The sequence below is a fragment of the Carcharodon carcharias genome, chromosome 9 (genome assembly GCF_017639515.1).
Source record: "Carcharodon carcharias isolate sCarCar2 chromosome 9, sCarCar2.pri, whole genome shotgun sequence".
Classification (NCBI taxonomy): domain Eukaryota; kingdom Metazoa; phylum Chordata; class Chondrichthyes; order Lamniformes; family Lamnidae; genus Carcharodon; species Carcharodon carcharias.
In genome coordinates this window covers 156,106,429-156,120,109 of record NC_054475.1, presented here as the reverse complement: position 1 = coordinate 156,120,109, position 13,681 = coordinate 156,106,429, and the positions used below count along the sequence as shown (strand labels likewise).

Below are 13,681 nucleotides of genomic sequence, written 5' to 3'. Positions count from 1 at the left end.
GTCAAGAGAGTAAGGGCCTACGGGATCCAATGCAAAGTGGCACGTTGGATCCAAAACTGGCTGAGGTGCAGGAAGCAGAGGGTGATAGTAGAGGTTTCTGTGACTGGAAGTCTGTTTCCAGTGAGGTTCTGCAGGGCTCAGTGCTGGGGCCCTTGTTGTTTGTGGCGTATATAAATGATCTGCACTTAAATGCAGGGGGTATGATTAAGAAGTTCGCAGATGACATGAAAATTGGTAGGGTGGCAAATAGTGAGGAGGATAGTCGTAAACTGCAGGAAGATGTCAATGGTCAGGTGGGCAAAGCAGTGGCAAATGGAATTCAACTGGAAAAGTGAGAGGTAGTGTACTTGGGGGGGGCTAACAAGGCAAGGGATTACACTATGAATGGTAGGTCCCTGGAAAGTACTGAAATCAGAGGGACCTTGGTGTGTATATCCACAGATCCCTGAATATAGCAGGGCAGATAAATAAGGTGGTTAAGGCAGCATATGGGATACTTGCCTTTATTAGCCAGGGCATAGAAAACAAGAGCAGGGAGGTTGTGCTAGAACTGTATAAAACGTTGGTTAGGCCACAACTGGGAGTACTGCATGCAATTCTAGTCACCACATTATAGGAAGGATGTGATTGCAAGCAAAGGGTACAAAAGAGATTGCCAGGATGCTGCCTGGTTTGGGGGTCTGAGCTATGAGGAAAGATTGGATAGGCTGAGGTTGTTTTCCTTGGAGCAGTGAAGCTTGAGGAGTACCTGATGGAGGTGTATAAGATTATGAGGGAAATAGATAGGGTGGATAGGAAGGCACTTTTTCCATTAGTAGAGGGATCATTAACCAGGGGGCATAGATTTAAGGTAAGAGCTAGAAGGCTAAGAGGGGAGGAGTTGAGGAGAAATCTTTTCACCCAGAGGGCGGTGGGAGTCTGGATCTCACTGCCTGAAAGGGTGATTGTGTCAGAAACTCACGTAACATTTCAGTATTTAGATATTCAGTTGCATTACCATAGCCTCCAGGGCTATGGGCCAAATGCTGGAAAATGGGATTAGTGTAGTCAGGTCTTTGTTGACCGATGCATACATGATAGGCCGAAAGGCCTCCTTCTGTGCTGTAAGTGTCTATGATTCCTTCCTTAATCAGTGCTTGTTTATGTTGCACTGTTGTGTGTTGTCTCATGAAGAAATCTTGAGGCTTGTATAGTTGAATAATAATTACTTATTAATAACAGGTAACTATATACATATATACAGGGGACCATCCTGACTAGGTACTATCTTCATGCTGACTTCTACCAGGCTCTATACTGCACACTACTATTCCCACGTGACTCTCTACATCACAATATGGGCAGTACTGTTTCCCCAGTCCCACATCAAACCTTACAGTCCAAACACCCTAATACTACAGTATACCCACATGAGAAAAAGCATCGCTAAATCTACTTACATCAGAAGGTGGGCTGGGGAACAGGATTCTGATCTTTAATATTTCACCATCACACCTAATCCAACCCGCATGTGATTTTCTGGCCGGGTTGGGGGGGTGGGGGAGGTTCAAATTCCTCCAAAAGATACCAGATTGATATAGGACAGATTTTAGGAAAGTAAGTATGCTAGTAAAAGTGAGGAGAAAAAGAGAAATCAGCACCCCAGACTGATTTAAGGTGTTCTTAAAACCAACCACTTTGACCAAGGTTTTGGCCTTCTGTCGCAATAACTCCTTATGTGATCCAGTGTTAAATTTTGTTTTAGAAGAGTCTGTGAAACAGGGACATTTTGTTTAGGTTAACTTATAGAATGGTTAGAGCACAGGAGGCAGCCATTTGGCCTGCCATATCCATGCCGACTTTCAGCAATTTAGCTACTCCTACTCCCTGTCCTATCTCCATAGCCCTGCAAACATTTTCTCTTTAGGTGTTTATCCAGTTCCCTTTTGAAAACTCCCGTTGTATCTGCTCCAAAACATTCTCAGCTAGTTCAATATAGATACTCCCATTCACTGCAAAAAAGCAATTTTCCTCATATTACCATTGGTATTTTAGTTAATCTCCTGAAATCTGTGTCCTCTGGTTGTCAACCCTTCCACCAATGGGAACAGTATCTTTCTATCTAATTTGTCTAGATCCCCCATGATTTTGAGCACCTCGGTCGAATCTCTTCTCAACCTATTCTTCTTTAATGATAACAACCGCAGCTTCTCCAATCTATCCATGTAACTGAAGTCCCTCAACACAGCAAACATTCTCGTAAATCTTTTCTGCACCCTCTCTAATGCCTTCACACCTTTCTCAAAGTGTGGTGCCCAGAATTGGATACAATACTCCAGTTGAGTTCAAACTAGAGTTTTATAAAGGCTCATCTTAACTTCATTAGTTTTGTACTCAATGGCATTATATAAGTGCAAGTTGTTGCTGAGTTCAACACTGCAACATGTTTAAAGAGGAGATTGTAAATGTGAAGAATAAATACATATTTAAAAATTACAAATTGCAGAATACCATAGGTTCTAACTTTATCTAAGCAAAATCAAAGAGGGGGCATTTAAGGATATGGTGGGAAGGTGGAGTTGAGGTTGAAATCAGTCTTTTATATAACACCTTGAGTGCCTTTTGGAAATCCAAGTACACATCTACTGGTTCCCCTTCATTTACCCTGCTGGTTACATCCTCAAAAAGCAGTACTAAACTTGTCAAACACAATTTCCTTTTCATAAAACCACACAGACTTTGATCAGACATGACTTTCCAAGTGCATTGTTAAGACTTCCATAATATTAGATTCCAGCATTTTACTAATGATGTCAGGCTAACTGGCCTGTCGCTGCTTTTTATCCTCTCCTTCCTTTCTGGGATAGCGAGGTTACATATTCCACCTTTCAATTCATTGGAGATGTGGTAGAATCTAGGGAATTTTGGGAGATCACAATCAATGCAACCACAGTCTTTGTAGCTGCCTCTTTTAGGGCCCTAGGATGCAGAAAACAAATCCATGACATTTGTTGGTTTTTAGACCCATTAGTTTCTCCAGTGCTTTTTCTTTATTGGTGCTAATTACTTTAAGTTTCTCACTCACTTTGGCTCCTTGATTCCACACTATCTTTTGGTATACTCTGTGTCTTCCACTGTGAAGACAGATACAAAATATTTATTTAACAGCCCTGTCATTTCCTTATTCTCCATTATTTCTCCTGTCTCAGCCTCTAATGGACCAACTTTTACTTTGCTACTCTCTTCCTTTAAGCATATTTGTAGAAACTCAATCTGTTTTTATATTTCTCGCTAGTTTACTCTCATATTCTATTTTTCCCATTTTAGCAATTTTTTGGTTGACCTGTGCTGGCTTATAAAACTTTCTCAAGCCTGAGATTTACTATTATTCTTTGCAACCTTTTATGCCTCTTTTTTTAATCTAATACTATCCTTAACATCTTTAGTCAGCCATGAACAGATCACTTTTCCCATAGTGATATTGTCAATGAAATGTATTTTTGTTGTGAATTTTGAATTATTTCTTTAAATGCTCTCCACTGCTTATCACAGTCATATCTTTTACTCTATTTTCCATATTCAACCTCATCCAACTCACCCCTCAGACCTATGCAACTGACTTTATTCAAATTTAAGACACTTGTTTCAGACAAACTTGCATCATTCTCGAACTTACAGTGAAATTCCATCGTATCACGATCACTCTGTCCCATAGGACCTTATGCTATGAGATTAATAACTATCCCTACCTCATTACATAATTCAAGATCTAAAACAGCATTATCCCTGGTTGATAGCACAACATATTGTTCTAGCACCTTGTCGTGCAAAATCCCACAGAAAGCCTACAGGTAAGCACATGTGAAACAAATGGGCTGCAAAATCTGGCCCAATACTAAAATAGGAATTCTCAGAACCAAAGAAAACTGCAAAGGGATATGAATAGGAATGTGAAATGGGTAAAATAAGTGGCAGATGAAATTCAATGTCAGTAAATGTGAGGTGGTACATTTATTAAAAAATAGTACTTATTTACTTTGAATGGGGGAAAAAGCTGTGTGGTGCATTCATACCTTTAACATTTCTGGCAACAGTTCAACTGAGTTAAGGCTAAGAGTAGGTGAATTATACATTCCAAGGTTTGGCCAACAGACTGTGCTGAATCAGCTTATATTAACCAGGCAAGTGCAAGACTACCAGGTAAGGATGGATAATTGTTGCCATGCTCCCAGTTCCTGTTCGTTATCCATTAGCTTCAACTGGAAGAGAGCTGTTAGGTGTCAGGAGAGGACATGATTGAAGTTAGCACATGACATAATGAATCAAATATCCAGCCAAGGCTCACACATTAATAATAGCACTTGGAACGAACAACAGAGGACAACTGCTGCCAATTGAGCTGTAGACCTGCAAAGAGTCAAAGCCCTTAGAAGATGACGATAAGGAAGACAACTGGCAGAAAAAGGCAGAGAAAAACGTTAAAATGTCAGTTTAATGAAACAAAAGGTTTATCTGACTTCTTGGTAACAACTTTTAAGTTATATTCAAAATTCAAATGCCTCTGATTCAAATTCACATAAAATACATCAATTGGTTTGACTTCCAGCATAGAACATTTCAAAGTAGATTCATCAGCTCATTATAGTCACGTGTGCCAGTATTACACAGCCGTAGTTAATTTGTGTGACTTGTCAGCACAAATTATTCAAAGGGGAAATTAAGGCATTTCATGATGTGGGGGTATATCCCAATAGGACACTATCGTCTAGCAATAGATGTAGTGGGACATTAAATGGACTATTGGTGATTTTTCTGGGAATAACACATTATTTCCTCATGTAGAACATTTTTTTTAAGGTTTAAAAAAATATAGCTGCACTACAAGAGTGCTATTCAATCAGCTGATACACTGCAAGCAAATGTTGACAGTCTCTTTAATTTTAATCACATTCTTGGCATAACTTTAAAACAAACGTCACCTTAGCAATTCCAAATATTTTCCCGAGGACAAAAAAAATCTTAGTTTAGCTTTGCATCAAGGATCTGATTAAAATATACAAAAGACTAACTCAGTTTGCTGTGAACTGATATTACCCAGGACCACTGGCTGTAAAGACACCTTAGTTTGCCACAGACTAGACTTCACACTTACTAGTCCAGCACATTAAAAAAAAATCTATTTTCAGCTCCAAGCACACAGATGTTGGATGATCATAGTCCCAAGAGATACAAACCAGACTGCTGAAACTGCATGCTGCTCTGTTTTTCTTGTATCCTGTTTTCTACTCATTTGTAAACTTGAGTCTTAGGATACATTTACTTCTAACCTTAAAATAAAGCGTAAAAGAAGGTGAGCCATTTCTCTCCAGGATCGACCACTAAAACCAAGAAATTATTTACAATCATCTGCAGCCAATTAAGGACACGTTGATTCCAGCTGAAATGAACAGAAGGCAGTCTTCTCCAGTACTGGTATGGCAATTTCACAAGTCCTTTAAAAACACATTGTACACAGTAAGAACCATTCAGCATTACCTATTGCTCTTTAGAGACTAATTATAAACTATCACAAAGAGCTTATACAACAGCTTTGCTAAATGTAAGTCTACTCTTCTCCTGGAATCTTCCTTTAACATGATTTGATTGTTTGGATATTTGAACACTGGTTATCCTAGTGTTGAAACTGGAATGCTTTTGACATGAACAGAAGCCAAAGCTGCAGTTTTGAGAACAGCAAAATGAGTGATCAACTAGAGACGTTAAAGAAGTACTGATCTTCTAAAAAAATAAACTTTGTTAAAGTACTTTCACCCCTTCTAAATTTGTATTAAATATCCTGTGGCACGATGCTGGCTGCACCAAAATTACGGTCCTAACATTCAGTAGGTGGCTGTAGTGGCCAGGAAACATGGGAATGTAGGTATTGCAGGGGTCCTGCCAAATTTAATGGCAGGACCTCATTTAAACTTAACTGGCAGACAGCTTAGTTGCCACGTGGGATGTCTTGTATCGGAAGGCCACAGCAGGGAGGGAGAGAATGAGGTGGGGTGCATTGTGAATAGGGGTTTGAAGTGGTTGTGGGTGAGGAAAAGGAAGAATGGGTTGAAGAGATTGTGGGGTTTTGGATCATAGGAGGGGCGTTATTAGGTTAGCTTGGGGAGCTGATAGTAATCACTTTGGCTCCTCTTGACTACATACAGCGTGGATAGGTACTTAGCTGCAGGATCCTGCCTTTCTCGCTTCCCTTTCTCCCGACCCACAGCCATCAAGTCTAAATGACTGCTTAAATCTGAAGCACACAGCTACATTAATGTATTTAAATTACCGGCCCACTTCGAGAGCAGGTTGGCTGCATACCTCCCAATCGACCTCTGTTAAAACGAAGAGGGTGTTCAATCACAGTAAAATCAATTCAGAACATTTCTGCACAAAATCTGAAAGCTATTCTTTATACCTTTTGACAGGATCATCTTTAGTATTCCCCACCCCACCAAAAGAAACTACAATACAACTTATTTGCCCTGAAGAACTGCTCCTTCAATTACCACCATGCAGCCATCTCAATGGTATTCTTATTAGACATCCACACAAACACACATTTCTAGCAGGGCCACAAGCAGGAACCCTGCAAATTCCTTCTCCTCTATCCTGGGCATGTTTTTGCCAAGTACATTACCCCTGCCATCAACCAAGGATCCAACCTTCCTGATTTTTATGGCAAGTGACCAAAAAGTGCATTTAGTCATTTTGTCAACAGAGGGAGCTCATCACACATTTCATTAGATCAAGGCAATTATGCTTCATCCATCGAACTGACGTCTTGCAGTTCAGTGATTTGCTGCAACAAGTTCCCTTAACCTTTCCTGCTATACTTTGTTTGTTCCCCGTATTTTTATGCTTGGTACGCAACAGAGTATAGCCAGAATCAACTGGAACAAGTTGAATTGTACAGACAGTTTCCCAGGTGTTCTCCATTAGAAAAGCCTTACTTTGCAAGTAATTTCCAATCCATAAGAATTTTCACCTCTGCTCGACTGGCCACCTATCTTTTCAACTCGGCTGATCACCCCCAGAGGGATGTCAAGGGTCATCGACGGATCCTATGCAAAAAGGAAAAAACAGTATATAACTGCTCAAGTTTTCAACACATTTAGTTTCATCGCTTGCCTCTGACAGCAAAGTTTACACTAAAACCTTTTAGGAATTAATGACTGAAAAATGATTAAACCTCATCACAGATGCCATTAGACATCCGTTAGTGTGTGCAAACTTAAATCAAAATAAAACATGCAAGAAGCATAAAGTCATGAAATATGCCCTTATTCACAGCATCCTCATTAAATTATCAACTTAGTAACAACCTGTTTGTGCATCAAAATTTTAAGTTCAGTATTTTTAAAGACTTCTAAAAAAATTGAGGCATGGCTCTGTGTATTACTTTAATTCTACTTCAGGAACATAGGACTTAGGAGCAGGAGTAGGCCATTCAGCCCTTTGAACCTGTTCCACAATTCAATAAGATCACGGCTGATCCGATTGTGGTCTCAACTCCACTTTCCTGTCTGCCCATAACCCATGCCTGTCAAAAAATCTAACTCAGCCTGAAGAAATTCAATGACCCAGTCTCCATTACTTTTTGGGGAAGAGGACTCGACATGCTGACGACCCCAAGGGAAAAAAATTCTCCTCATCTCCATCTTAAAAAGATCTTTTATTCTTAAACTGCGTCCCCTGGCTCTAATATCCCCTACAAGACAAAAACCACCCTGGTTTCCACCTTACCAAGTCACATGAGGATCTTGGTTTTTTCTTTAACTACATTCACCTTCACGACTGTTGACAATTTTCAGTACGTAACAATGAAGTAATTTCTAAATCTTAGAAAGCTTTCAGCATTCAGTGGAGCATGGATTTAGCAGAGCAAGGAAGTCTTTTGCTTTGGGACTTGGTAAACAAGGGACTCGGACCAGAGGGGGTTGCAGCTTCCTCTCATGCACATTTCAGAATACTGGCTGCTTGCAATTCCACCCCCCACCCCGTGTCATGTCTCGCCAAACAACTGCATCAACAAAATTTATAAAGGAAGGCATGACTATCACAAGTGCACCATGCATGCTTTTTAAATAACTCTGGTTAGGAAACATATTGAGTGGAGATACCACGGTACTTATATATGCAAAGACTGGAGATTTGAGGCCTGAAAACAAAATGTTGAAATCTTCCCTGCAATTACATTATCAGAAAGAGAACTTTTTGCATATACAGAGGTTAAGATGTAGGTTTAAATCATCCACTGAACTAAGGTTGCCACGACATGCATTTCAGACAAGTCCAGATTATATTCTGGAAATGTTCATTTCCACCTCAGCCATAACTTGCCTGAGAATTTTCACATTCACCACAACCACTAGATTAGCATTTCTGCACCCGATCATATTTGCCTAATTTGGTGCTCCATTATGCTGAAACACAACAGCAGAATTCAGATAGGGCTGAATTTTACAGCGATCCCTCCAAAACCCCAACCGCGTCCCCATTGCCCCTAAAAGTTGGTTTCAAACTTACTGACTTAAAAAAAAGTCACTCCACAGCAATAACACAATCAGGGGTGAGGGGGGGTGGGGGGGGAAGCTTAAATAAGCAGAGGGTTGGTTGGACTTCCGCCCCTTAGCGGGAGAAGTCCCATCGAGAGAGTTGCCTGCCAATCTGATTGGCCAGCAGCTCTAGGAGTGCAGAACTCACTAGTGAGTGCTACTGGGACTACAAACAAGCCCTGCAAAAAGCAATGGATCCCAGACTAAGGTATGTTCTGGGCTTATAAGGCGGGAAGGGATTGGGCACCCTAGGGAGGGAGGAAGTAGGAGACACAGGGTTTGGAGGCCGGGCGGGGAGGCATAAGACGGAGTGGAGGGTTGAAGGAATGCTCACAGGGCACCCCCCCCGCCCAAAGAACGGAATCCCGCCCCCACCTCCCCAACCACCCCACCCCACCCAACCCCCCCACCCCAAAGAATGGAATTCCCCCCCCCACCTCCCCAGCCCCACCCCACCCACTCACTCCCACCAACCCACCCACTCCCGCCACTCCCCCCAACCCACCCACTCCCCCCAACCCCCCACCCCATCCACACCTTTGATCCAGTTGAGTTTAAAAAAGAACAGCCTATCTACTCCTGCCCACCTGCCAACGACAACTCTATTATGGCGTGTACAGCATAATATATTCGGGCTGACTGGCTTGTTAACAAGTTAAATTGCTCATTTAAAAAAAATATGGTGGGCAACCTGCCGCTTTCAGCTTCTGCCTGCCTGCCTGGCATTTTATGGAGACTGGATCTAGGGGTGGGTGGGAAGGCAGTGGGCAGCAATCAGTCATTTTTACTTGGCCCCCAATCGAAAACGCAACTGGCAGGGGGCTGTAAAATCCAGCCCATAAATCAGAAGAACACATTTTAATTGAGCCTTGAAGTTTACTCTAACACAAGGGTTCTCAAATGGGGTCTGGAAGAAGATATCATGGGGTCTGCGAGCTGCTTTGTCCAGTGGTCTTCCCTGTGTATTGAGGCAATTGGAATAGTCTCAGATACACAGTGTATGCACATAATTGTGCACCATTTGCATCGCGGTTGGGCCAGTTCCTCCATTATCACTGGTCTCTATGGATTTCTCTTGGTAAGATTTTTTTTAAATGTTTCTACATCAATAGAATAACCCACTCCCTGCTTTTACCTATTAAAAATAGAAAGAGTTAGAACTTCTTGAAAACTGTGCTGAGGGCAGGAAAATCAGTGAGTTAATCCAGCGTTGCAGAGGCCAAGGTCACGAGCCTCTCTCTCAACTCTTTTCTTTCCCCTCGTGTGGAGCCATTCCCGTGTCGGTTGCACGGTTGAAAATAAACCATTCTTTTTCTCATTAAGCTGAGTGGTTGAGATGAGGAGAGTGAACTTGGAAGGGGCAGAAATAAAGAGATCTGCCATTCTCTCAGCCTACATCAAAGTGTATGTTGGGTTTAGTATTGAAATAAGAAAACATGGGCTCTGAAATTAATTATAGTTACTGCAATACTATCTGTTAACTCAGTATAGGCCAGGGTTCAAACCCTTGCACCTTTCTGCTCTGTATTGCACAGAGCCAGACTGGAAGGCACATCTGTCAAATAAGTCAATGGAGAGAGTGTTCTTGTCATGTGGAGAGAGAGGAAACAAGGATTTACCAGTCATTGGGCCTGTGGCAAAACTGTAATAATTGGGACTGCTGTGATTCTTTCCTTCAACGACTTCATACTAAGTTAATAAGTTAGCTGAAGGCGTTCTCACCATTTTTCCTCATACCTCAGACTCGAGTTTTACATTCATAGCCCTGTAATTCTCAGATGAATGGAGAGGCCATGTCTGACGCTTTGTGTCCCTTGAGTTGACGCTGCCAATTATTTGTGAACGGACAGGAAGGAGAAAAGAGGCTTGGGGGACAGCCTTTGTCACTAAAAAAAATAATGGTGATGAGGTCAGGTGGCCAGAGCCTGGTTCATTTCTCTGATTCTCTCATGTGTCATCCGCCATTACTGGTGCAGTTAATTCAAGTTACTGGCTTTCATCACCAATTGGGGTTTGGTTATTGTCATAATCGTTGTTTTGGGTGTGGGGGGGCTTCTGTTCTTTATAAATAACATATAACATCGAAAGCAAAAAGGTTGGGAAACTCTGTTCCAACATAGCATTCAGCTTTGTTATTTTTCCTTTTATTGTCATCCAGGTCTGAACATTTAACCTTGCTCACAGTGAGATAAACATGAATTCTTTTTCAGTATATATCTATATCTATCTAAGCAGTAGATCAAGTACAAAAGTGATCGAGCTGGAAGAATTCATAACCAACAGTTCCAATTGTACACACCCCAATTTGCTAACTCTTTCCCAATCACACCACTCCCCCACCCCATCAAGAAAAATTAAGGATCGGAACAATCTTCCACAAATTTTAATCTCACTGAAGGAAAAGTTACTTAACGAAAATCTGTTGAACATTTTTAATTAATGCAGCAAAACCATAACTGTGATGAACAATGTGACGGAAGATTGTTAAAAATAACCTGCCTACCTAAGCAAATTTCTGCTGTAACTTACAAATGGTGTTACTAAATAAGTTTCAGTTTAAAATATAAGACCTGAGCAAATGTGACTCATCGAATGGCTGAGGTTTTTTTTTCAATTGCCACTGGGCTATAGACGAGGATAGTCCCATATCTGCACTAAGTTCTCTGGTCTTAATGTGGAAGCAGCACAGCATTAGAAATTAGCCTTAGCTTTATTTAGGGAGGCAGCAGTTGATTTGGCACCATTGCACAATCATTTTCAAGTATTCCATGATGGAAGTGCATGTTGGGCAAGGCCAGGAAGGAGTTTGCACCAATTCCCTCATGAGCAAAAAGCCTATTGATGCTCTCGGTTCACATTAATGATGGTCAATTGGGCAAGGTACCAGAGGGCAAATAAAACCCCTCCAAGAATTTAACAGGGGGTGGGGGGGGCGGCGGACAGGAGCGAAACATAAAAATGTGTACCAGCTTTTGATGTATTTACACAGTGTAAGCATACAGTTCTCTTAGCAGCATTTTAGAATTGGAGATTTGTTTCTGCATTAGCAACACAAGGAGGTTTGTTTTGTTATTCATGCAGCTTTGCATATTACAACATTCCAGATGTGGATGCTCTCAGGCAGCATAGGATTATTCAGGGACTACGGGGTCTTGCTCAGAATAGAATTATTCAATGATAAGGCAATTCTGGTGAAATTTAAGCTTGTGTGGCTATAGTGAAAATTTTGATTTTAGTTTAGCTTACAGTATACAATGAAGCAATAAAAAATACCACTGCATCAAAATCTTTCTTGCAGACATGATTATTTGTTTCAGACATGATTATTTGTTTCGGACATTATGGTTTGCTGTTAAAGTTTACAGTTGCCATGATATGTTTAAACCTATCAGAACAAGGACCAATCTCAATACCACCTGGATTTGCATTTGCATAACATTTACAATATCCTAAATATCCCAGTTTAGAACACATTAAAGGAGTACATTTCTCTGTGCTAGTGTGACAAAGTAGTGAACTTTTAAAAATGAAAAAGTCATGCGTGTATTTGTCTCATTTCTAAATCAATCTGCCAAACCCAGAAAAGGAAGCAGCTTAAACAATGATTTCTTCCCAAAGTAAAAACCTTCTCGCAGTATTTAGTGTTTTTGTTCGCTGAAGCAAAAGCTTACCATAAACTTTTCTGAAATGTAGAGATTATTGATCAATTAGTGTATATTAAAGCTGGAACACTTATATGGATTTAGGCCCTTCAGAAATGCTAGATTTGTTTATCCACTGGATTGGGGGCACACAATTGTATGGCATGTAGAAAAGAGTTAAACACACCAGCAAGGCCATGGATTAAATTCATGACCTATCCTCAGTTTGGCAATTTGGCTTGTATGAACATTCTAATTGGGCTCAGCATCCCCATGCCGGCAAGGGAAAATCATCTGAGGTTCCCCTGATGATGATTTAAAGTTACCTCATGGAAAAGAGCAAGTGGACATCAGGTGAAAACACTGGGCTTAGTCACTGCCCCTTCCTGTGTTTGAAAGACTATGATTACCTCAGTTCACACAAAGAATGGTTACTTGCGCAATCTTCTAAAGTGTGGCTTTACTCCAGGCAGAATGGCCACTTTAAAATGAGACGCGAGTGGGAATTAAACAAAAAAATGGCGAATGAGAACAAAACCAAACACAGTACAATGCCAAATAAGTCAGATTAATTCTGGGCAGCGGCAAATAACAGCGTATGAAACTCTGATTAAAGAAAAACGTATGCATAGTGGGCTGGCGGGGGAGCCTACATGTGTCAGCTTACGGTGTATTAAATGGTGTAAGCATAGAGTTCTTTTAGCATTTTAAAAGCATGGCGGGTCCAATTTAAAATGCTTTCAATTTTGTTTTCCTTCCCAAGTTTCCTCCCTCAAGATAGTGAAGTGTTACATTATAAAGCTAAATCAGCAGCACAAAGCGTTCATTACAATCAATCTTGTATAGGACTTACTGAAGCACAAAAATACTACCTTTAGTGCAAAGACACTACAGACTGCTGAATGCTCAAATCAGAAGGTACTGAAGTGCTAATTTTAATCAGACTATTAACATTTTCCTAACCCCTCCAGCATCACTGATGAGATAACTTGTACCAGCAGATCCTAGCTCTGGGCCATTAAATAGGAAACTAAATTGGACATGGGAGGCACTGAAAAATCATGTCCAATGTTTAATCCCTACTTGTAATGATGCAACCAGGTCAAACTTTCTAACGAAACATGGAATCTAATTGGCTAAAGAAAGATTCAATCAACATTTTAGCCAATTAAAAAATCAATTTTACTTTAATTTGATAAAGACTTACTGGAGGCAGAAGACAGCAACAAGTAATAATAGTGAATTTTTTTTTGAAGTGGAAATGTGCGATATATACATAAGAGATAATAAAAGAGAAATTGAAGAACAGGATAAGTGACAAAATGACTATAAAAATAAAAATCCCCTTAGTGTTTATTTGTTCATACTGTATTGATATTATAAGTATAAAGATAATGGATGAAGACTTGGCGAAAGTGAATAGTTTCAAATGACTAGGGTCACTGATGGCAGGAAATGGAAACGAAG

General features: G+C 40.6%; 1 protein-coding gene across 2 annotated transcripts in view; it reads right to left on the bottom strand.

Annotated features, from left to right (window-relative positions):
* Positions 1 to 13,681, bottom strand: part of mtm1 (myotubularin 1) — a 142,826-nt gene that overhangs the window by 55,897 nt on the left and 73,248 nt on the right. For both annotated transcript variants that reach the window (XM_041196002.1, XM_041196003.1), the window contains one exon: positions 6,969 to 7,079. In XM_041196002.1, the coding sequence (XP_041051936.1) occupies positions 6,969 to 7,079 (111 nt within the window). The remainder of the gene's footprint in view (positions 1 to 6,968; positions 7,080 to 13,681) is intronic.